The sequence below is a fragment of the Apteryx mantelli genome, chromosome 14, assembly GCF_036417845.1.
Source record: "Apteryx mantelli isolate bAptMan1 chromosome 14, bAptMan1.hap1, whole genome shotgun sequence".
Taxonomy (NCBI): Eukaryota; Metazoa; Chordata; class Aves; order Apterygiformes; family Apterygidae; genus Apteryx; species Apteryx mantelli.
The window spans coordinates 1,237,380-1,261,624 of NC_089991.1; the positions used below are offsets into that span (position 1 = coordinate 1,237,380).

At 51.6% G+C, this 24,245-nt stretch overlaps 1 protein-coding gene and 2 long non-coding RNA genes across 3 annotated transcripts in view; 1 reads left to right on the forward strand and 2 right to left on the reverse strand.

The window, feature by feature from the left end:
* Window positions 1–4,138: 4,138 nt before the first annotated feature.
* Window positions 4,139–15,410, reverse strand: LOC136993349 (uncharacterized). Its single transcript, XR_010885644.1, has 2 exons — window positions 14,669–15,410; window positions 4,139–8,403 (listed from the first exon to the last, which is right to left on the reverse strand). It is a non-coding gene; the product is annotated as an uncharacterized lncRNA (long non-coding RNA).
* LOC136993350 (uncharacterized) lies at window positions 4,145–9,838 on the forward strand. The gene is made up of 2 exons (XR_010885645.1): window positions 4,145–5,676; window positions 6,116–9,838. It is a non-coding gene; the product is annotated as an uncharacterized lncRNA (long non-coding RNA).
* A 92-nt stretch (window positions 15,411–15,502) lies between the features above and the next one.
* Window positions 15,503–24,245, reverse strand: part of KCTD16 (potassium channel tetramerization domain containing 16) — an 86,245-nt gene continuing 77,502 nt past the window's right edge. The window contains exon 3 of the mRNA XM_067304936.1: window positions 15,503–17,208. Coding sequence (XP_067161037.1) covers window positions 16,757–17,208 — 452 coding nt within the window. The 3' untranslated portion in view covers window positions 15,503–16,756. The remainder of the gene's footprint in view (window positions 17,209–24,245) is intronic.

Here is a 24,245-nt window from a genome sequence, read left to right on the forward strand (position 1 = left end):
CTCACAGGTAAGCTGCCCTCCTGGCTCCCTGCTAAGTGAGTTTTGTCCTTTTCTTTTGAAGGAACATGGCTTCTGTGTTCTACAATGTGGAGCAGATAATGTGTGGATTCCAGGGTTGAAAAATCTGTGACAAGCAATTCACAGGAACCTGTCGCAAGATGAACAGTTTTGGTGTCATTCACAAACTGTCTTGCCCCTAAGACATCTCCTGGACCAAGGAGAATCGCCTGTTCTCTTATGCTGCTGTCCATATCTCTTTTTCTCTAGCTCTTCCATCTGAAGAGCTCCACTCTCGTCTCTCACTTTTCATTATTTCTAATCCTTGTTTGCTTCCTGTCTCCAGAAATCATAATTCTCCATCTCTCTGTTCCTCAAGCTAATCTGCCTTTCCTGTGGCATGTTCTCTCCCTCCAACACAGAATCACGCAATACTTTAGGTTGGAAGATGCCTCTGGAGGTCATCTGGTCCACCCTCCTGCTCGTAGCATCTGAATTTCCCCTCTAATTTCACACCCACCTCCACAGACATCTGAGCTGCCTTTTAGTCACTCTTTTATCAGACACGCAAATGCTACTTCCCAGAGGCAAGGCAATAACAGAATAAAATTCTGGGACTATCTTTTTATATAGAGAAAGTTCTCTCTCAGGTTGGAAATGAACTTGATCATAATTATATTCAGGTCCTTCCTCCCCTAATTTTGAGGGATCCAAATTGCAAATTCCAGGTAGTGTTTTCCTTTGTTAAAATTCTGCTAAGCTGACTGAGTCTTAGCCTCTCCTATCTTCATGGTTAAACAAGGAATGGGTGAATGAAATACGTACCGTAACACTGGTTGTATACTGTCTAAATTCACCACGTTCCCATTTTTCATTAACCTTTAATAGCCTATATATACACAGATCTCGTCCTGAAAATACAGGGTGAAGTACAGTATCTGAGAAGTGAGACTTCAAAATTGCCAGTGGTGAAGATAAGATTTATATTTTGGGAATTGCTTCTATCTTTCAGCCCTGAATTCAGTTCATCCCACCTTACTTCTCTCCAGGAGGTATTCTGGTATTAATATTTAAAATGAAATATTTGCAGTGTGTGTAAAAGGTGCCGATCCACTGATCTGAAACTAGCAGGGTTCAGGCACCTGCACTTTAATCCATCACTCAGCCTCTCTCGGCAGGGGACGGGAGGAATTCTCTCCCTGGCCCCGACAAGGCTGCTGTGGGTGCTTTGCCCACTGGCCTGCCTGCGCAGTGGCAGCACTGGAGCCACTTTGCAATTGCACTACAGATGGTTTTTACTGCTTTTAAAAATCAGTCTGAATCAAATTTGTGGTCTAAATTCTAATTTGGTTCTTAATTGGCATCTCTGAACCTAATCTCTACATCTGCACATTTAGAAGTATTTTTTTCATATCTTTGTAATATACACTTTGAGATTTCTTTTTAAGATTGCCTGTATAACAAGAAAGTCGGATTTGTCCTGAAATTCAACATCTGGGTCATATTTCTCATCTGGGGGTTGGGTATAGACCATTCACAGCAGAGATGACATGTGTTGCCTGGAAGAAAAAGAGAATTCTTAAATGACATTGCTGGAAAAGCACCTGCGATTCTTTATAGCTCCTTCCTTGCAATTACCTGTATTTGGGTAGACAAAGAGTGAGCTGAAAAAACCACAGGGCTGATCTGACTCCTCTGGCTTCAACACAGAATTCCTTTATTTATTCCATATGCTTGAGGCTGTCTAGGTAATAGGTATGTATTAAGCTGTTTATGTTTAAAGAACAGTTATGAAAAGATTGTCTCCCTAAATTTTAATCTAAACTGTCTGACTGATGGCTGCTCTCACCAACCCAGTTCCCGTATTTCATTGCACTAGATGGAGAATGAAACCCACGGTCACTTCGCAGCGCCAGCTTCCCTGTGGCTGTAGAGCTCTGCATCTGCCTTGCAGTCCTACTTCTCTGGCCCCAAAGGATCCCTTGTTTGCTGCGTGATTCCTTGGTGAGGTTTGGGAGTGTTTTTGCTTGACTGAGAAGCAGTGCTCTCATCTTCCCAGAAACAGTGCAAAATCTCCCGGTGCAGGTCAGTCCTCTGTCATATGAAATCACTTCAGGTTCGTCAGTAAGGATATGTGACATGTTTCTCATTTTGCGTGGCCACACAAGTGCCGGCTCTGCAATCCCTTATCTGTAGGCTTTTCACTGAATTTTCTCATCAAGGACTTGTAAGACTGAAAAATAAATGTGGAACACCTCATCTCAGAGTTTGTGCCAGTCGGTTTCCAAAAATAAGGCAAGTGCTCGCACCCTTCATTTGCAGGCCCTCGTTTCTCTTCTGGCAGCGTTTGGTGCTCCCAGAGTAATCACAGCACATTGCCGTGTTTGTTACAAGGAAACATGCACTGAAGTGTGCAATCTGATTTCAACAGGCTCCTTTCCGATTAGAATTGTATTTCGTTGCTCAAATAAAGCAACTGTGCTGTGTCACGGTGCTGTAGGCTCGCCTGGAGAGGAAGGAAACTGTTCTGGGATTTTTGCGAAATGCCTTTAATGGCTGCCTCCCAAATGAGGGCGATTTCACTAGACCAGCATGTCCAGGGTAAGAGACAAGCCAGCATGCCCGGAGTCTGAGGGGGGTTGGCAATGATTCGGGTGAAATGGATGGGAGGAGAGGAGACTTGGAGACGCGTATAAGAGACAAAGGCAGGGTAGCTGGTATTGCCCTTGAGAGAAAACAGGTGAGGAGATTGCAAGAAACTAAAGAAATCCATATTCGTGAGGGTAAAAATGGCTGTTGATTTAAATATGATTTAAGTGGCTGCTTTAATTTAAGTTCTTTTGTTTAAGTGCGTTAGAGGAAAATTCTGTTCAGGAGGAAAAACTATCTGCTGGTCTTCATTCTTGAACTTGACCCATTTTTTGGTATCTTGAGGTCTTGTAGAGAGGAGGGAGAACCTGGAAATCAGGGGAGCTAGGTAATACAAAATGAGGATCCTGTATAACCCTGCTACCAGCTTCAATTTTAGAGGCCATTTAGAGGCTCATCTGGAGGCCATTGAGGCCTGTTCTGCACAACTGGTGGGGTGCTGCACCACTGAAGTCGAGTCCTTTTCTGTGTCTCAGGTTTATGAGTGATTTTTGAAAATACAGGCCAACACATTGCTGAGGCCACTTGTGCCCTTGCTTTGTTCCCCATCCCAGGAATTGCGCAGGAGGGATTCCCGTGGAGCAGCGGCAGTATTGGCTGTGCCCAAGGAGCTGCGCTGCCAGCAGCAGGCTGTCCCGCAGGCGTGCCTCGGTGGCTGCAAGCTGAGCGAGCTGGAGGGAGCTGCCGCGGCAGGGTCCTGCACTGAGGAGCTATTGCCACCGCTGCACGTGCCCTGACAGCTGCCTCGAACGCTAGCAATAGCCCCAGCTCTGTCTGCAGGCTGCAGACCTGATTTTTCTCTCACCATTGCGTGTCTGGATCGACACCAGGGGAATCAGTGCGTTCTGGTCTGTGAAGAGACTCTGCTGGGCCCAAGCAAGAGACAGAGCAGAATCAGGCCTTGCTCTCCGATTTCCTGTCCTTTTCCTATACAAAGGAGCAAGGGAGGGAGGTAAGTGGACCATCACCCTTGCATCTCCGCCAGGTGACTTTCAGTCTCCCCACGACACGCGGGGAAGGGCAGGTTCAGTGCTAGGCGGGAGCCTTTCGCCTCCGAGGGAGGCATCCAGCATGCGCCAGCTCCGGCAGCCGTGTGACCAGGGGCTCAGTGACAAAGCTGCTGGCTGCAGCTGCAGGACACGGCCGTGGGCGCCAGGTCTTAGGGAGGGCAGCAGGGACTGGTGGAAGGTGTGCTGTGGCCTTTTATGGTATAGTGTAGAAAGGTGAAGAAATTGCGGCTTTGCCTGGTTCCAGCTTTCTGAGCGATGTAATCTGGGCTAGCTACCACGTTCCTCAAATAGGCAGCAGGCAGAGGATGGGGTTTTCTGTGGTTCCACCTCCTCCAGCTGATCCAAAGCCCTGGAGGAGAGTTTGAAGCTCAGAGAACGAGGTTGTGCTGTTCAGCAGCTAATGTGATACTTAGCATCTGCCTTACTGTAACTAAGTACAAGCAAGTGGCTTGTTCCCCGTCACACATACAATGCCAAATGCCTTTTTGTCTTTGGTTGGTTTTTATTTATCAATAAAATGATATTACAAAATATGGGAAACATCTGCATTAAATACGGATCTGCGGTTGCTTGCCAGTTTTTAACCTGCTGTATTTACAGAGTTCTCCCCTATGTAATTTTGGACCAGAAGGAAGCCAGGGTGTTGTCACCAGCTGAGGGACTGTGCAGGCACCACTGCCTCAGCACGCTGCAGAAGCCATGGGAATAGAAAATACAGCAAGGAACAGGTATCGGTTGCTTTCTGCTCTAGCTTGAGACATCATCGCCCCGTCTCAGGGCCCCGCAGTAGATTCTGTCTTTGCCGTACTGCTGCCCTCTGCGAAGCGGGATGAGGCTACTGCTGCAGGGGGAGCTGGCACCGCCTGTGCCACAAACCAGGGCAGTCCCACCCCGGCTCCTCACACCTTTAGGAGAAACCTTCCTTTTCCACTGTGTGTGTCAAGCAAACTGCTGGGCTCCTAATTCACTCTGCTTTTGTTAAGCTCTTAGGCACAATAATAATCTCTTCCAATTTATGTCAAGCCTGTAGACTGTTTGCACTCTTACTTTCCCCCCTGCCTGAACATTGCATCTTGTGATAATTGCTAATACCAGAGAGCAGAAAGGGTACCAGAAATATTAGCCTGCAGCCTTCCAGTCAGAGACCTTCATCTCCATATATTAAGTGCTTGGACAACTTGTCATTTTTGAGGGTTAGGGGTTACATCCACGGAGAGGTGTCCTTTGCTGTGACAAGGGTTTGAACAAGTGATGAGTTATGATTGCTGTTCTTCCCACTACTGCTTACCGATGGCCTGTATCAACCCAGCTCCTTAACCTCCAACTACAGAGCAAGTCCTAAGTTTGATGCTACTTACCCTGTTAGTTCTTATAGGCTACAACAACTCTAAAGAAATCAGAAAGAAAAAGAAATAAGTATATATTTCTGTATATGAGCTCTTTTAATTACAGTTGTAAGGCATATTTAAATTATTTTCTGATACCACCTGCTATCAAGATCAGTTCAGCTTCCCATGCACATTATTCAGTATTGCACTGGGGAGGTAATTAAATCTTCAGAAATTATCGTACAGATATTCGAACCTGAACATTCATTGCTCTTTTGCACCTGCCCTTAGATGAAAACAAGACACGGCAGTCTGAAAACAAGACAAGGCAGATCCTGTACAAAATGTGTGGGAGCCTACAGAGCTGACTCTGCTTGTGCACGATGGTGGTGGCAGTGCAAGGGGAAGAGGGCACAGGTGTGACCTGCAAGGGGAAGAGGGCACAGGTGTGACCTGCAAGGAGAGACCTGGTACGGCGTGAGCAATTTTAAATGTTTCTGTTATTTTCTCATCTTCAGGAAATCAGAGAAATTGAGAGAGAGACGAAGAGTTAGATGAAGCCCCAAACAGCTTGTTGTGCTGCAGAGGATGAAAGAGAGAGAAGACAGAGCTGAGCCTGGGCTGAGTCATGAAAGAGCACTTCAAATTATTTCTTTTTCCTGTGACTGTTGAAATTTATCTTCACTTCTGTGGTCAGTAGAGTAGCTGTTCTTTTTCTTTGCACATGAAAATGAATTAGGACAATAATACATTCCAGATCAGTTTGCCTTTTTTTTAAGATTTATTGTTAGCAAGATGGAACGTTGCTAATTGGCATTTGGCTATGCAGCACCATGCGTGTTCATGCTGAAGAGGGCTGGTGTCGCCCCTGTTCCCTAGGACTCTGCAGGAACGGCCCAGCTGTAATCAGACCTGTCCTCAGTGCTGTTTCTGAAGAACTATCGGAAACATTGCCAAAGACGGAAAAAAGTAATAGTATAGTTAAATAAGGTTGAAATAAGTCAAAGAGCAGGTGCAGTCCTGCTGCTCTGCTTGTGATCTCTTGAGCCATCAACAGACAGCAAATAATTTTTAGAAAACAAGCTTTCATCCTGAATGGGCTTCTTCAGTTTTTTTTGTTTGACTTTCCAGGCAATGAAAATACTCCAGAACATCTAACTACATCTCCCGAAAGCTCAAAAAGTCCTAAAGGACTTTTTTCCCCTGGAACAAACGAGTTTGCTCCTTCCTACATGCTGCTGCCGGAGGCCGTGTCTTGTACAGCTTCGCACATCTGCACGCTCCCTAAAATCCCTCTCTGAACCTCAGCACAGCTTGCAGCTGGCATGAGCAAGTAAGTAGAGCTGCTAAAAACACTTTCAGTGAATGTGCTACTTTGCAAAGGCCGGATGCTTGTGAAGGACGTGGCGGTTGTCACTGCCGGTGTTGCCATGATTAACTCTTGCCGTCCCCCGAGGGGCAGCCGCCTCCGAGGGCTCACGGGGCTGCGGCTCAGCTCTCCAAAGCTGCATCAGCTTCCCGAGTGCCTGGTGTCCTGGGGAAGGACACGCAGCATTTCCGAGTTTTGCGTTTAGTCAGCCAAAGTACTCGGGTTTTCTTTTAATATTTTAAATAGTGTTTGTTCACGAGACATGTCGAACAGAATGAGCATTGAGGTTGCAGGAGACGGTGCCCCCAGGACGTGCACCTTTAGTTTCCTGAGCAGCCCCCGGCGAAGTGCACGGGGCGAGCGGCAGCGAGTGCGTGGGGCCCCGAGGACGCGGAGGGCCGGGAGCCGCCACGATGGGGCTGCCGGGGAGCGCGGCTCAGGGAACTGAAATCAGCCACATGGTCACTGCAAGTGTGGGAACAGATCTGGCTGAAAAAATGTGTGGAAGGGGATATGCTGAAATGTGAAAATACACATATTTTGCTTTTTTTAAAGGGAAAGATATCAGGTTTTGTTCTCAGAAGACCATTGTTTTGTTCAAAACTGACCTAATTGAACAAAAATGGGTGTAACAAAGCATTCATCTTTTTTCATGTGAAGTGAAACATTTCTTTCATTTCAGGTCAGCCAAAATGAGATTTATAGTTTCACATTAAAAAAAAGAGAAAAAAATTACATTTTTTGTTTATTCCAAACTGCCTTTTTTTAAAAATTTGACCAGCAAAGACAAAATCCATTAGTCACAAAGATCTTTTTCATACACAAGTGCAAGATCTCCACAGACATTTGGAGCCCAGCTATTTTCATTTACTGGTTCCTGATACCAGCACTGAACACATACAGTAATTTAGATACATGTCATCAGGAAAAAAAAATCTACACAGAGAAATAACCTGTGTTGCTTCTAATACGAATTTGGCAATAGCAGCATCACTACTTGGTTCTTTCCTGCGCAGGACGGTGTGCTACGGCGCGAGGGATTGGTGGCAGCCCGCGACGCGGCTGCACAGACGCCGGGGAGGCAGCCGAGTCCCGGACACGTTGCCCCCGGGGCGGCAGCGCCGCTCGGCGCCCTGTGCCCGGCCCTGGCAGGAGCCGCGCTGACACGGCTGGAACTGGGAGCTGCTGCGGGAGGTTGCAGACGCCGCCCGAGAGGGACCAGCATGGAGAGAGGAAGAAAGAGAGAGAGACGGCTTGTGACCATGTGTGATGGCGAAGTCGGCTGTGTAAGTGCCCTGCGATGCAGCAGCGCCGTCGCTCCCGCATGGCCAGGCACGAGCTGCTCCGTCCTCGTGTCACCGCTGCCAGCCTTGACCCCCGACAGCATTCGCGGATGTTGAGGCTCTGGTTCAGGGTCCTCGAGGCTGGACTGGCTGTGGACGGCTGGGCGTCTGGCTGACGCGTGCACGCGGTCACTGGCCCCACGCTCGCCACCTGGTCTCACAGGCCTTTTGCCTGACAGACACGGGTTTGTTTAAATGCACGATGCGACACCAGCACAACCATTTTCTCACAGGTTTTCAGCTCGGTCCTTGTCGCCGTCCCCGTGGCTGCAGGCAAGAGGCTGTCAGCATGGAGCAGGGCTCACCGGGGAGCTGCAGTAACAGTTTACAGACCACAGTGACCCCTCACTGGTGCTACAGGCTGAGACATGCTGTCACCAACCCAGGCGCAAAGCGCCGACGTTCTTCATCAGATGTTGGAGAGGGAGTTATGTCGTCTGGCCCGTGTCCCTTCCTATACACTGTCGTTTGTAGGCTGCCAATGCAACGGTCTGGTATAATATGCTGTAACTGCCATATTGCTTTCTACTAGCGTCACGCCTCACCATCTGAGGAGCCTTAACTTCCAGAAATGCCTGGCTTTCCATATGCTTGTGCAGCTTCTGTAGCATCCAAATCCCTGCCCTGGTGGAGCACCATATGCAGGGATCACTGCAAGGACAGGATCTGTCACCTCCTCGCAGGAAGGGCACCTCAGACAGTGCTTCCTTTGAAGAACAGCCAAATATCAAAGATTAAAACAAAAAAGGCAAAAAAAAAAAAAAAAAATCAGCCTAGGATATTCAGCAACACAAGTGAGCAATTGCCTGGTTTTCTGGCTCTTTCAGCCCTGCTTTGCCTACAGCTCTGCTTCCCGATGGGAATCGTCGTTGTGCGAGCGCATGGCCTGGAAGGGAGATGAGAATGGGGCCACTGCGAGCTGTGATTACAGCAGCACCAAGCCCCAATTATCCCCTAAACAGCTGTGCTGGAAGGAAGAAAATATGACAGTGCAGCCAAATTGCGAGCCTGTCGTTCAGAGAAGAGCACTGCTGGGGGGAGGATTACAAACAGCGGCCGCCCACCCCCGACAGCCTCGCTCCCTCTGCCCCTGCGGCAGCCCTGGAGGAGCCCCAGGTTCAGCAGCACCCGCGGCCCGAGGTGGCTCCCTGCTCCCCTCCCAGCGGCACCGTCTCCTGCACTCGGTGCCCCATGTTTGCTCCCACTGTAATTCAGCCACTGGCTTTAATGAAGACTGCTCCTGTCAAGGCATGTTACGTGCACAGAGGAAGACTAAGCACCGCGCCGCCAGCGCGCTTGCTTCCTACCCCCTCGCCCTTTCAGCTCTGACGCTCTGGGAAATGCTCTGGCAGGTACCGCCGATGCAGTGATGGCTTTTCCAGAGTACTGCTGCTCATGACAGCACTTGCCAGTGGTGGTATCACAAACTATCTCTGTTCAAGATGGAGGCAGAAGAACCGTCCTGCAACCACTGAACTGTTACTTTCAGCCCATCTCAGAAATAAATGAGGAAACTTCAGGAGCGCATTATCTCCAGTCTGCAAGGAACTGGTTAACATGAACTGAAGCTAAATCGTAGTGGGCGAGTAAGCCTGTATGTATCTATACGTATGTATATCTATATTTTTATATATATATTTATATGACAGTGGAAGGATATCAATTTATTTATTCTTGTCTGTGCTCTTACAGTGTATATGCACTGAATTTTTTTTGAATGGCAAGACACAAATTAGTTGCGATTTTCATCCACCCAGTGCCACAATACTGATAGCTCTGTGTTTCACTAGTGTTGTATAACACCCAAACCATATACAGAAACTTCATATGCAGTTGCTCTCTTCATTTATCATGATTCTAAACAAAAGGTCAGTTCTTCTGCTAGCAGTGAAGCTAGAGCAGACCAGCAATATCAAGAGTTACATTTACCACGTCAGAGCCTCTATAAATAGGCATTTTTTTTTTTAGTAGTTGGACCAAAGCTAGCTGGCAGGTGCCATTCCATGACTGACTGCACACAGGTCACAGGTGTGACTTCTTTTTTTTTTTTTTTCCCCCAAAGCGTCTCTTTCTTTCATGGTCTTATTTGTACCAGGGAAATACAGCAGGCTAAAAGCTACTTTTTTTTTTTTTTAACATACCACAGTAGAAACAGTTACTGAGTTATATTTGTCAGCGTCACAGTAGTTTATGCATATTTGCTATTCACAGACTGCAGAATATTGCCAATAACCTCACTGGTGGGGACTGACAACACGGAGATACATGCATTCGTGTGAGACCATAATCAATGATGTCTATACTGTATTTAGCACATTCATTTTTTTAAACACCTTCCAGTAAAATTGATTCCTTTAAATTTGTAGTTAAAACTGTTTTTTTTTTCTCCACAATTACGCACAAAATAACCTGTAAACAATTTGACATTACACTTATGTACAAGTGAACCGTGTTGGAAAGTAGAAGAGGTAATTCAGTGGGTGCCACTTAATCTGCGTCACTGTGCAGCAGCCTGACTCGGCCTCGGCAAAGCCGGTAAGTGCTCGTATGAGGTCAGAAAACGTAACGCACGCGAGGTCCCCGCAGCCCCTCCGCGCCCTGCGGGCTGTGAACGTATTGCACTGGCCCAGGCGCCTGCGAAAGCCAAAGCGCCGAGGGGCCGCGGCCGGCGCCGCCCCACTTGCAGCCCATGGCTGCCCCGCCAGCGCCAGGGGCACCGACCCTTGCCAGGCTCCATGGGAATTTTGAGAATTCCCGTTAAAACGGTTGGGCCCTGTCATCCTTCTGCTTAACAGCGATAAGCTTCGTCTGTTTAATTCTGAGTTCCACCTTTGTGTTTGCTCATTGCTATAGTTTAAAAGCTGCAATATCATACTTAGAAACTGATTTTGAACTGAGTGATACTGATGCCAAGAAAAATAATGTCTTTTTATAATATAAATCATTTAAAAGTGCTTTTTTGTTTTTTTACTATTACTCTACAAAACCCCGTTGGGGCATAAACTATCCATAAGACTGGACAAGTACTTTGTACCATGATACACATGGGGCCTTACGCATGAAGTACCCTGGCAGGGAAGCGCGGGTGCCCACGTGCAAGGACGGGTCCCCGCAGCCGTTGCGGGGCTGGGAGAGCAACGGGGGACGCAGCTGCAGGTTACAGTTCGGTCACTGCCAATAAAGACCAGCCTTGTTTTCTGCTTCAGCCCACTGCTTTGCAAATCAAATGGACTCCCAAAACGAGACTAAAACCCCCAAATGCGTTCCCTGGAGTGCGGCACTGCAGCTGCACCGTGTGTGCAGGTGAGTGAGGAGCCAAAAAGCCTGTTCCCACGGGCCCACGTAAACACTCCTATTCACCCTTCAGCTCCCTCCGAGCTGTGCGTTCTGCCAAGGGGCAAATCTTGAATTTGTATCTAACCTCCCTCCAACAACCGGGGTCCTGGGCCATGACAGGCGGCTTACCTGGGGCTGGGAGCGCCGGGTCCCCAGGCCGCACAGCGCCCCAGACCCAAGAGCCACAGCAACTTGTCTCATGGCCCCCTACATTCATGCCAGCGTGCACCTGTGCAGGGGTGTGTGTATATATTTTTTATATTATATATACATATACACACACTTTTTTAACCTAGTGTCTTAAGCAATTGATAATCGGCAGATAAAGTGGGATGGCTAAACAGAACAAGGTAACTAAAGATGGACTATGCAATACTATCAAAAATAAAAAAAATGACAAGACCTGCTTGTTTGCCATATGCAGAAGTTATGAACACTATAAGCAATCTAAGTGGATGTGAATTTTACTAAAGTTTAATGGCTTTGTCTCATCCTCACTGACAGAACTGCTCATTTGTCTTGATAAAAGGTGTTTTATTAGTGTCTCAGTCCCATTGAAGTCAATGTACATTTTAAAATTAATTTCAAAAGCCCTTATATTTGGGCTTTGTTATGTGTAGAAAGTAGCTCCACTAGCCAGTTTGCTCCCCAGATATTTTATAGAATAAGGTAGTCTGTTAACTGAATTTCAGTTTGACTTGCTACCTATAAACGGCCAAAAATATCCTGGGGACACACATAGGTCCTTTCACTCAAACAAATTAGAATTGAGCTGAATATTTTTAGAGCTTAAAAAAGCTCCTTTTTAGACAATTTATTATTCCAATTTCATTTCCCCACCCTGCGCTACATTCTTTTTCTTTCCCTCATTTCGGCACGTGAGGAAGAGCAGGACTGTGGCTGCCTGCGCTGCCGGCTGCAGGGGAACCTGTGGGACGGGAAGAGCCTAGGGGCAGCGGCAGTGAGCGATGGCAGCACCGCGCCATGGCTGCAGCTCGGGCAGCTCTGCCAGAGGGGTGCGAGAGTACCCGCCTCCCGCTGCTGCCACGTCCAGCCGCGAGGGCTGCTATGTCCTAGAAGCTGAGGCGAGCAGACCTTGCCCTGAAGGCATAAACATATGCCAAGGTGCTTGTATATATCTGTCTAGCTATATATATATATGTATGTATGTATGTATGTATGAACATTATTTTAGGGAAGAGGTCTTCTAAAGTTAGTATAACCTTCTTCTGCGGGAAGAAAAATCACCTCAGTGCCTTTCGCTATGCTCTGGGGTTCCTGCAAGGATGGTATCAGCAAGGGAACGCTCGGCCCTCTTCTCTGAGCCCCTGTCACACGAAGGAACTGAGAAGCCCTCATGGAGCACAGGCCAAGAGAAGAGAGAGACTTCGCATTGGGAAGCGCTCTTGCTGCAACGCAAGAGCAAAGCTGCTGCCACAACAAAGGGGATCGCCCGGAGTCAGGGCAGCTCCCTTGGTCGCTCCTCACGGGAGAGCTTGGCCTCTCCTCCACCAGTAACGACAGGTGCCTGGGTGAGCAAGGAGGGCGGTCGCAGCACTGCCGCTGCACAGCCCGCTCGGTTCCTGCACAGCCACAGCCCAGCTGGCTCCCGCACAGCCCATATGGTTCCCACATGGCCCTGCCAGTTCCCACACACCTGGGCTGGTTCCTGCACAGCTGCAGCCCATGTTCCCGCTGGTTCCCACACAGCCAGGCTGGTTCCTGCACAGCTGCAGCCCATGTTCCTGCTGGATCCCACACAGCTGGGCTGGTTCCCGCACAGCGATCTCCACCACAGTGGGGCCAGGCCAGGCTGTACTAGGACCCCTCCACTGCACGGGCCTGGCCGGGCTCCCCCAGGGCTCAGCCGTGGGTGCTGCTGGGGGGGGTCGCAACAACGTTGCCTTGCCAGCAGTACAGAAGACGCGACTGAGGCGTCAGCCCCTGCTCCCCAAGCGGGGTTCGAGGACACGCGTCCCCCTTTGGTCCCTGAAGGGAGCGAGACGCGGGGCTTCCCCAGCGAGATACCTGCGCAGCCATGCACGCTCGAGACCGCTCGAGCCACCACTCCCCGGAGCGGTGAGGAGTGTTTCGCCTTTCCCGGGTGCCCAGGTCCTGCCCTTGGGTGCCCGGATCCAGCTGGGTCAACGACGAGGACAAGCCAGGCAGGGGAAAGCGCAACTGCTGCACTCGCCCCCCCCCCCCCCCCCCCCCCCCCGCCAGGGAGCAGGGTGTCTCCTGCTCCATGCGCGCAGCTGCGGCAGCTGTGGCAAGGGGGCGCGAGGGGCCTCAGAGGCAACGGTGACCGGAGGGAACAGGCCAGTGTTGGCTGCATCCGGCCTCGAGGCTAAATCCCATCCAGAGCCAGACAGGCAGAGCCCAGCACACAGCCTCATGTTGGGCAGAGGCAGCTACAGCGCAGCACTTGCCAGAGTCTTGCCAAAAAAAGCCTCGAAATGGCCCTGCCACCCGTTGCACTAAGCTGGCCATGACACAAGGGCACCATGCTGCCGTGCAGCCGGACCACAACCACTGCAGAGCGTCGCGTTGCGTCGCCTCTTCCAGGAGCGAGGCTGGGAGCACCGGGACAGACGGGGCCATGCCGTAACCCTGCTCCGCTCGGGAGCTGCACCAGAATTAGCTCCCTGCAGAAATGCAGCAAAACAGGCAACCCCCCCCCAATGGCACACGTCTGCACATACGCGGGCACCTACTCTCACACTTCCATCCGAGCAGCAATATAACATTGCGTTTTCTAGCAGGCCTGGCCTGCCTGCGATTATTAAAGTTTAAGACTTTTATTTCTGCAGCGCTGGAGAGTAATAACCATTTCATCTAAAACTGAAGACATGAAAGCCACATAAATCAAGCCCATTCTGGAGCATTTCATTTGGTCTAATTTTTCCACAGTTATTAATCATCACGCAGCCCTGTGCGACCTGCAGCACCATGGGAATGCATGTGCACAGGGATGCCCACCCGCGTGCCCGTGGCACCCCTTCCGTCACTCTGTCCCTCGCACTTTATAGTCCGAGTATTTGTGATAGGAAAATGGGAACAAGCCAGAGGGGAAACTGCAACGATTCACCTGCAGCACTGTCAAGGAAGAGACCCGGCCTCACGCCAAGGGGCACGCGGCCACCACTGATCCCAGCCCTGCCGGCCGGAGGGGCCGTGCCCACAGGCTGCGTGCTGGCCCAAGGGGCCGACAGACCCCGACTGGCTGGGAAATTAAAAGAAAAAAAACACAAACAAAACTGCTGCCGAACCCCCGCGGCCCTCGCTGCTGGCGCAGGGCCGCCCCACGCGGTGCCGCGGGCCGAGGAGATGCCAGCACCAAAAAACAAATACGCAATTCAGAGGGCCAGAGCTGTGGGTCCCACAGATGTTTGTTAAAGGTGACAGATTTTGCTGCAGAAATGCGTGTATTTGGCAGGTAAATGGAGGGCTGCGCGTTTAACATGACTGAATTTGAGCACGAGCCAATGTATTAAAACCTGACCTGGTGCTTGAGCCTCACCCTGAGAAACGCCGCGTCCTCCCACTTAGCGCAGCATTTCCTACATCAGGCTCTATTTCACGGTCCTCGTTCTACCCTTAATAACACTGCAGGGTAAATACAAGCAGTAATAGCACCTTTCTCACGTGTAAAGCCTCAGCAGAGACGATGTCGAGCTGCCACATCCCAGTCCTGCTCTCGGCAGACCGGCGCGGTGCCGCTCAGAGGGGCTGTTCGAGACGCTCCCTCCCGACACACGGCCCAGGGATCGCTCTGGGCAGGTATCGCTTCCTTTCTGCTGGCAGAAGTTGCGTCCTCACGGGCCAACGCCTGCAGCTGCCGGAGGAGTACGAGCCTCTCCTGGTTGCTCGTGCAGACCTTGCAGTTCTTCTGGCAAAGCAAAAATATAGCAGCCAGTTTTGTGGGAGCAAAGGGCCCCCTGGCATGAATAAACCACCTTGCTGAGACTGCATCAAGATGGGAGAACTAACCTGAACTACTTGTCGTCATCTGCTGCAGCAGCCGAAAGTGCAGAGAGGAAATGAAGCCCTAGAACCTGGAGGTCGCTCCATAAGTCAGTACCAAAACATTTTGTGTTACCAGCACTAGCACGTCCCTTATATACATATATAGTTCATTTTGTGCCTTTAGACAAGGAACAATCTACACCAAATACTCTAGCTGGCTGGTTCCCAGCTGCAGCCTGCATCAGTTAGCTGGAGCAGTTCAGGTTTCAGTACCTCTCCCTCGCCTGGCCCTCCAGCAGCTCAGGCGCCGCGCACAGCTGCCACGCTGCGACTTACCTGCGCCGGCCGCGGCACGTCCTGCGCCCTCAACCTTTCGCCGTTCCGCAACCGCTGACAGCTGTCGGTTCCTAACAGGTCGGCCCTGCCGGCGGCAAGGTGCTGTGCCCCCACACACGCGAGCCGCCCCCCGTCCCCTGCACTGACCTTTCCCAGGGCCTCCCGGGCGCCGCCTGCCACGAGCGACCAGGGATGCTCCGTGCCCTTTGCTGACCAGCGGCACGCTACCGGCTGGAGGAAGGACCAGCACGGCCATCGGCATCTCCGTTACAGAATTTGGCTAGTTTCAATTTTAGTATTCTCTTGAAACGTAGGTGGCTGGAATGGCACCGTTCCTATCGTTTAGCAATCAATTCCCTGCCAGTCACAGCACTGAACGCATCTTGTTAGGCTGGTAATTTCTCGTATTTGCTTCTGCGTCAGATGGGACCAAGAGTCTGCTCTCCCTGCTAGCTTGGGCCAAAGACTTTTGGCAAACATGCCTGGCAAGCCTGCAAGAAACCAACCAACCTCGCCGGCTCGGCAACCCGACCTGCCATCGCGCTCACGCCAGGAAAAATTCCTGCATCCTTCCAACTGGAATCGTTACGTGTTTAACCTGTTGTCACCAGAAAGCCTTGCGAAATACAAAAAAGGCTTGGGGAAGAAACAAGGAAGATCAGAAACAAATGGAGTATTTTGCTGATGGCAACAAAGATCCACATGCTCTTCCCTGCTCTCCGCTGAAACGCATTTAGTGTCTCAGGGAAGGGGGGGGGGGGGGGAAGAGAGATGGAGAGAAGGAGACAGGTTTTCTACTATTCAGCCCTCAAAGATCTGAAGAGGAAATGGAACATCCACAGACTGCTAAAATTGCTCTTTTCTGAGAAAGTGTACTTATAAGGAGAGAGCCAGAAAATCTTTAAGCAATACATACTGATATATATATATACACATATATATATACACAGAGATATATATACACATATATATATACATGCTTAATGTAAATGGTCATGACATAGCTTGTTTCTTAGTTGCATACATCCCTCCACACACGTGAACTAAAAGGAGAACTCAAAAGGCATGCAGGTCCCCAAACCTCCCGGACACTGCCTCACCACACGTGGCACTTCCACTGCCAGCAGCAGCGTCTGCACTCGAGTAGCTTCTACTGTCAATATTGTTGTGCCCTTCAGGTATTCAGCTTGTGTAAGGACTCGGAGTTTACAAATAAAAGCATTTGTCATTGTGCTTCCACAACTGGAAAAGTATTGTTACCCTATGACTATAAATGTTAAGTGAAATAGGAAATTAGGCAGTACTATAGAGATAGATTTTTTTCTTGTGACCTAACAAATTATTATTATTGGGAATTATTTTCATATCGTTTAGAATCTCGCTCTAAATGGTAACAGGGTTATGTGTTTCCCCGCCCTGATCCTATAGATGATACTTCCGCAGCAGTTCAGATTGCCAGGGATGTTTTCTTTCTGGAAACCTGTCTGGGATTTTGATTTTGAGGAAATCCTGGATACATTTCTCTAGCTCCTCCTCGATAGAAAGCTTTTCTTTCACTGCCTTTTTCTTGCTGGAGTTGGACTCCCGGGAGCCCGAGGTGAGAGTTCGGAGCAGGTCGCTCTTCCTCCGGATCTCGGACTGCTGCAGCAGCTGCACGGGGCCCTTCTTGGCCGGCCGGTCCAGAGTCTGTATGTTGGGCTGGCGGGTGACGGGGCCGCAGATGACGGTTTCCTGCGGGGAGCTGGCCTCCGACTGGCTGTCGCAGCTGGACGTCGACAGCTCGTTGCACGACGTGCCGCTTTCTCCCTCCTTGTCCCCCTTGCCGTTCTTGCAGCAGCAGTCGCAGTGGGAGGACGACCACCGGGAGGGCTCACCTGCAAGAGGAACAGAGAGTGCCCTGGCGTTACACGAGGCACCGAAACGCAGAGCGCCCTGCGCGCGCAGGAGCACGCTGCTGCCTGCCGGGCCGCGCGCACGCGGTGCACGCACGGGGCATCAGGGTCACGGCTGCTAGCAGGGAACAGGGAGGGAGGGAGGGAGGGAGGGAGGGAGTCTCGCTGGAGCAGCAAGACGGCGTGCAGACACCAGCCAGGTCCCGTGTGCCTCACCCCACACGTCAAGTAACGCCCGAACGGTTTGAGATCCCCAGTGAGGGACCCCAGATTCACACAAGGATCCAGTTCGGTCCCAGGACGAGCAATCACTGCCTCAGGAATCCCTGGCTATTTTTCAGGGTTGATGATTTGCTGCTAACCCCACACGTCAACCCTGGGCCAAATCCTGACGGGATTGCATAGGGCCTTTCCTCCTTTAACAAAATTCCTCGTGAAGTCTGGGGAATTTTTGCCTGAGGAAGGACAGAATAAGGATTTCAGCTTTTGCCACTAAAGAGCCATTCCTCCCAGTTTTACTCATCTGCATCATTTCTTTGAAGCCACCAAGCTCACGGGTGGGAATAAAGGTTATAGGATCACGTCAAGTTTACTAATTCAAAACAGACAAACAAGAAAGTAAATTACTGAGTGCTGGAGAAAGCCAATATCTGAGAGACCGGACTTTAAAAAACCCAGTGATAACGTTTCTGCCTATTCACATCAAAATCGTTGCCTCCACTAAGTGCGAAGGGTCCAACACCTCATTTTGGCACTGACTCTTCAGCGCGTTCCCATTTAGTAAGTAAAAGTCTAGGCAGAAGGAGGCGAAGGTTGGTCGATTAGAGAGGATTCTGCCCCGTTAGCGCTCTCCAAGGGAGTTGCTACCCCCACGACGGCTGCGGAGAGCAACAAGCCTCCCTGCCCGGGGACCCCAGACTGCTTAGACTTGGGTCAAACGCTCCACGTCCAGCTCCTTTTCTGCCTTTTAAAAGGACAGTATAAGATATGCTATTAAAGCCAACGTATCTAGTTTTTTTCTTTCCTCATACGTTTGCTGTGTCCGGGTTAAAACCAACGACCTGGGGATTCTGCAATGATCTTTTCTGCACAGTTACAAACAAATGCAGAGGCCCAGCACTCGTTAGCGACCACCGGCAACGAATCAGCGCGTGCGAGTGCCGCGCCACGGGCTCTGCCGCGAGCCCAGAGGCAGCAACGCCGCACGCAGAGGCGCCTCTCCGGGGGGACGGGGGCAAAACCCCGGCCCGGCTGCTGTCCCGCGGAGATACGGCAGCTGGTGCGGGGCATCGCCCAGCACCGCCAGGCGAGCCGGCAAAGTCGGACGCTGCACAGGGCGTCGCGGCGCCCAGCGCCAAGCTTGGAGACACCCCGCGGAGTTGTTTTGGCCCGGTCCCCTGCGAGCCTGCAGTAATTCCCATATTTCAGCGCTAACACCGGCGGAAAGCCCTGTCCCGGGACAGCCCAGTCCGAGGATGGTGCCTGCCCGTGCTGTGCCGCCAGCGAGCGCACAGGGCCGCAGGAGCCGCGTGCAGCCGGGCCGGGAAAGCCGAGCGCGGCGGAGCCGACACCGATCCGCGTGGCTTCGCGTGCCGCCCGGGAAAGCGCGTTTCCCAGGGGCATGAAACAAAACACAGCGAAAGGGGCCGTTCCTCACGTCCGCATGCAGCGTTCAGACCGCGCTGCTCCCTCCGTTCAGGAGAAGGCTCGTTATCATGTTCTCCTTCAGTCATCACCATCGTTATACTTCCATTGAACTCAATATAGCTCTTTGCGCTTTCTTTAAGGTAACAAAGCGCAACAGCAGTGACGATCCAGGCAGTCACCGGCTATTTATGTCAACGAGCACCTTTCATGCAACAAAAACAGATGTATCCAGCCCATTTTAAAATTCAAAAACGGGCCTCAGAAGACACCTTGCTTCCCTAGCCCCCAGCAATAGCGCTCAGGAAATTTTCTTTTCAGTTACTGATACCTGTAGGAGCTCCAGTTTCTCCAGCCGCTTGTCTGTGCCGTGGGCAGAGGACACCTTTGGCTCGGCCGCAGGTGGTGCGACGGGGGCAGGCTGCCCCCAGCCGCGGGCCCCGGAGGGACTCGCTCCTGCTGCAGCCTCCCCCGCGCTCGCCCGAGCCAGGGGCTTTGCGAAAATACGGCCCTTCATCTGCACACTCCACGGTGGGGGGAACCCCCGAACAGCCCTCGATTTCTTTCCTGATTCATATAGCACAAAGCTCGGTTGTTTTCCCCCCACGTTCAGCTGGAGACCTGCCCAAAAGCAATAAGCCATGACGAAGGGGAAGAGTTGGCGTTGATAAGAACCATTCCCCGACTGAACTGCTGAGAAGATCATGGATTTAAGTGTCATTTGGAAGCATCCATCTTCCCACTAAAATGTAATTACCATTTCCAACTTGTGCAAATTGGTCACATTACTCAGATCAAGCAAAGCGTAATTTAGCTTAGCAAATTCGTATCAGCAATACAGCCCCTCACTTCACCCATAGACAGGAAATGGGGGCCCTGCTGCCAGCGTTGCACACCTGATACATCTGGTTTTAGTCAATCCTGGGAAGTTTCTGGCAGCCCTGGGTGCTTGAACTGCAGCCTTTTCCCAGGGCTCGGGGACGGACGGGCTCCGCGCAATGCCGGCGGGCGGCAGACTTTGCACGGGCTGCAAGGACGGAGGCAGAGGGGGAGAAGGGGCAAGCGCCGGTACAACGTGGAATTGGGAAATCTGCTCCTCGCACCAGGATCCAGGCTGAAAATTCAATGCTGGTGCCCAGGAAACTGGTCCCTGCCAAACGCAGGGAAAATGGTGCTGCTGGCTTCAAACCATCAAGCCGTTTTCTTCCTCGGAAGAAGAGAGCCTGGAGGGAGCGGTTTTGCAAACTTGCTGAGGCAAGTTTTAAGAAATCTTGCACTGCTGATAGCTGCTATCCTGTTCTCCCAGTTCTCCATCTTGTTAGCAGCCGTGAACACAACATGCATAATTTGTGGAAACAGGGAAAACCAGAAATCAGAAAGCCCCCCCCACCTGCTCCTTGCTTTCCTCGTTGACAAGGAAGGAGCCCTTCAGTCTGCGAGCCGTGTGGCTAAATTTAGTTTATAGACTTGCTTCAAGACTCGTTCTCTATCTTGCCTGAAAAAGGTCAATAACGGCTAAATTGAAACGTTTTGTAATTTAGTCGGCTTTGGCAAAGGCATTACGTGTTGTAAAAGCCCGATGAGGCGCGTCCGACAAGCGCATCCGTGAGCCGCGCTGCTCGGCGCTGCGGCCCGGCAGGCTTCGCGCTGCCCTGCGGCTCCTCGCTGCCCCCTGCTCGGCGGGGAAGCGGCTCCGCTCGGATTTCAGCAAGCCGCTGCCGTGCTGAGGAGGCCAGGATTTCCGCGGCGGGATGGAGCGGGCGAGGGCGCTCCTGGCTGGCCTGGCAGCGCGCTGGGGGCCTCCCCGGATGCGGAGGTGGCTCGCCAGAGGCTCTTGCTCTCTTTTTCGGTGTTTACTCGGCACTTTTTTACCTGTGAAGTTAGTCATTTTCCCCGGCTGCTCGCGTGCATTTAAGGATGACAGTGAATCCGAAGGAGGAAATCTGTTCTGCCAGCACCACCGCTTGTGCTCTCACCTTCCTCTGAAATGCCATGCATGTGTGTTTCCTCTCCTCCCTCGAGGGCAACCCACCGCGGCGCGGCGGCCTCCCCGAGCATTTCTAAGCAAGTTCAGAGGGATGTTTAGGTGAAGCACACGTGGCCCACACAACTCAGCGGGCTCCGCTCACCCAGCCGAGGAAGCGGCCGCGCCGTGTGACCGAGCTGCCCAGGCAGCCGGGCTATCGGGGATCGGAGCGCTGCAGCGGCGCTCGCGGGACGCTGCTGCGACTGCCTGCTGAAATCGCCTAGTTAACGAACGGCGGATCCAGCCGGCGCCGAAGGAGAGATGAAACGTCGCCAGTAAATTAGTGCGAAGAGGTCACACGGCTCCAGGGCAGAGCTGCAGTCCTTTCTCGGTGCGTTATTACAAGACTTCACTGAGAAACTGCATTAAAACCCAGGTGCGCTCCGTCCGGCAAGGGCTTTTCCTGGAGTTTCCCCCCGGCGGAAGGGGGGCGAGTTGTCCGACGGAGGCGGAGCGGCGCCGCTTTGCCTCTGCTCCGACTGGACCCAGCGAAGGCACTCCTGGACAGAAGCGGTTGGGCTTTTGTCCCTGGAGGGGGACGCGGCAGACTCTCATTCCAATTATTCCTCTTCCATTTGAAAACTAATTAACTGCCTGGCTCTTCTGCCTGCTCATCTCCCTGTGCGATGCTTTCCGTGCACACACGCTTCCCGGGCAAACACGGTGGGTTTCTGACCCGAACACTGAATATTCCTGGACCGCGCATCCGTGGCGCACGCGCAGAGGCTCTGGGAGCACCTCGGGCCGGAGCAGTGCCGACTGCCCGGGGCCGGGAGACGATGCCAGGCAGCACCCTCGCCCTCCCGAGGCGCAGTCCCAGGGTGCCGGCATCCTCGGGGCCGCAGCCCCGGGCGGCCTCGTCTTCTCCGGCCGAGGACGGGGATGCAAACGGCTTCCCGGGAAAAGGCCGCCCGCTCGCGGCACCTGCCACCGCCCCCATGCCTGCGCTCAGGATGATCACGCACACTTGGACTATATACTTCATTAACACTGAATAAGCCCTTTGTAAGCTAATTAAGAGCTAATAAGCGCTCATGGGCGGGCGAGGGCACGACTTTCCCCGCTGAAGTTTACTGCCGAGTCCGCGGCCGAAGGGAAGCGGCCCAGGAGGCCGGTGCAGGAGGACAGCGGCTGCGGGGCCGAGCCAGGGTGCCGCATCCGGGCTTCCTGCTCGCTCCCCGCAGTGCCGACAGCAGCGGCCGGCAGCAAACGCTCCGAGACTTCAAAGTGCCCCAGTCGAAGGCAAAAGCAGGGCTGAACCGGCACATCGCAGGATAAGGCCCTGAAAGACTCAGCTGGGAGAGTTAAAACCCACGATCTTATTGCAGCCTGGACAATTGCTCCGCTTTGCTGAGAAAGAGGAGGCAAAGGTGAATAGGCGCCTTCTTGACACACACTTTTTTTGATAGTTTTATAAAGGTGGAGAATTCTATATACACAGTTTTGCTCTTAAAAGCCATTTGGCCAGTCTGCTGGCTTGAAACCTTACCAACACCACTGCGCTTACTGGCTTTATTTTAGTATCAACTAAATGAGAATCCCAGTCTGGTGTGCGAGTAACAAATTGCCAGAAATGTACTTTTAGCTAAAAAAAAAAAAAAAAGTGCAAAGCTTAAGTTTTATGCTGAAAAACTTTGATATAATCATAAGTACAACACATCAGGCTAGACAGTCCATTAAGAAAACCTAAAGAGAGTGGGAAAGCTATGGAGAAAATTGAATTGCCCTTTAGCATTTAATGAAGTAGGTGGAACCCCCCTCCCCCCGGACTATCTTCAGATACCAGGAGTATAAAAAAAATAAAGGTTTCCAATATCAAGCAGTAATAGATGAAAAATACATCTGTGCCAGCCGGCATCAAAGTAATTACTATGCTAGCAACGTTAGCCCTGCTAGTTAACACAGTACTGCAGAAGTATCTGATCCCAAGGCAAGGAAGCAGAGCTCCGCTTTGCGCGGGTGCCGGCGCGGTCGTCCGGCTCGTTATTCTGCAAACTCCCTTGGCCAAACTGCGGCAAGCCAGACGCGGGCTTGGAGACGCTCCGCCCGACCCCGCGCTCAGGGTGCGAGATGGGCTGCAACCTGTCAAGTTCTCCGCTGTTTTATTTGGAAATTCCCACCCCGTCCTTTTGCAAGGGAGCACGCCGGCCGCACGGCCGTAACGCAGCTGAGGGTGCTGCGATCTTTCAACATCTCTGTCAGCCAAGAACGCTGCGAGGTGAGGAAACGGGAAAAACAAGTTCCGTCAGGGAAAGGAAACGTGAGATTTTAGACGCATCGGACAAGACCTAGACTTATCATTTTAGGTGACTAAACTGCTCCCTCCGTTCCATCAAGCGGTTGCCCCCAAAGGTCGGTCGGTCGGGGAGCCGCGGCCCGTGCTCGGGCACTGAAGGGCTCGGTGCTCCGGCGCCCCGCAGCAGCCCCCGCAGAGGGGGCGGCTCCGAGCAGCCTCGTGCTCCCTGCGGCGGGTTTGTGACTTAAAAGAAAGAGGATGACGAGCACTTGGAAACAAGCTCGAGGCGGCTGGGGAAAGGATGAAGCACTGAAAAGCTGAAGCGACTTGGACAGAACCTCATTAAAAAGCCAACAAACTTTAATCACGAGCTGCGCGAAGGAGACGAATGCGCTCGGCACGCACCGAGACAGTACGTCTTCAGCGGGAACGGGAGCAAGGCGTTGCATAACATCACGCCAGTGTCAAGTTTTACTAATTAAATCTTTTAGTCTGATTCATTAGGCTCAAAGCAAAATTTCAAAGTAAAGCACAGGCTTCTTCAGTCTTAAAATAAGAATTGACTTCTTTTGCAGTGTTGTTATGCTGTGTTTTTCCCTTTCCCTGTTCAGATGCAGCATGACCCCGAGTGCAGGGCTGCACCGCCGTGCTGCCAGCGCCGCGGGGAGCCCGGCCACATCGCACGGCTCACGACGGACACGCGCAGCGGCTGCAGAGCGCGTGGGTCGGCCAAAGGCCCTTTGCAGCAAACAGCTGTACGAGCCTCCTCCAGGCAGGGTTAGCACCCGCTGGAAGTGACTCCTTCAAGGACACCGGAATAGCCAAGAGGAGGGAGGAATCGGAGCGACGCCAGGGGGAGCATCAGGAAGGCACGCGGAAGAAAATTAAGATTAAAACAGGGTAGAAGATATTTCTACCGATCACAAACACAGAGGTAAAAAAGGGGAGAGAGAAAGACGACTGTGACTTCAGTGGGGAAACGGAGACAAAACGCAAGGATTTTGTAGAGAGGATATCAGTCAAGAAAATAATAACTACAATGTCAAGACAGTCAAGTGTCAGAAGGAGCTGAGGTCTGCCACTTTATGCCTCTTATGGGCAGGAGAAGAGGTA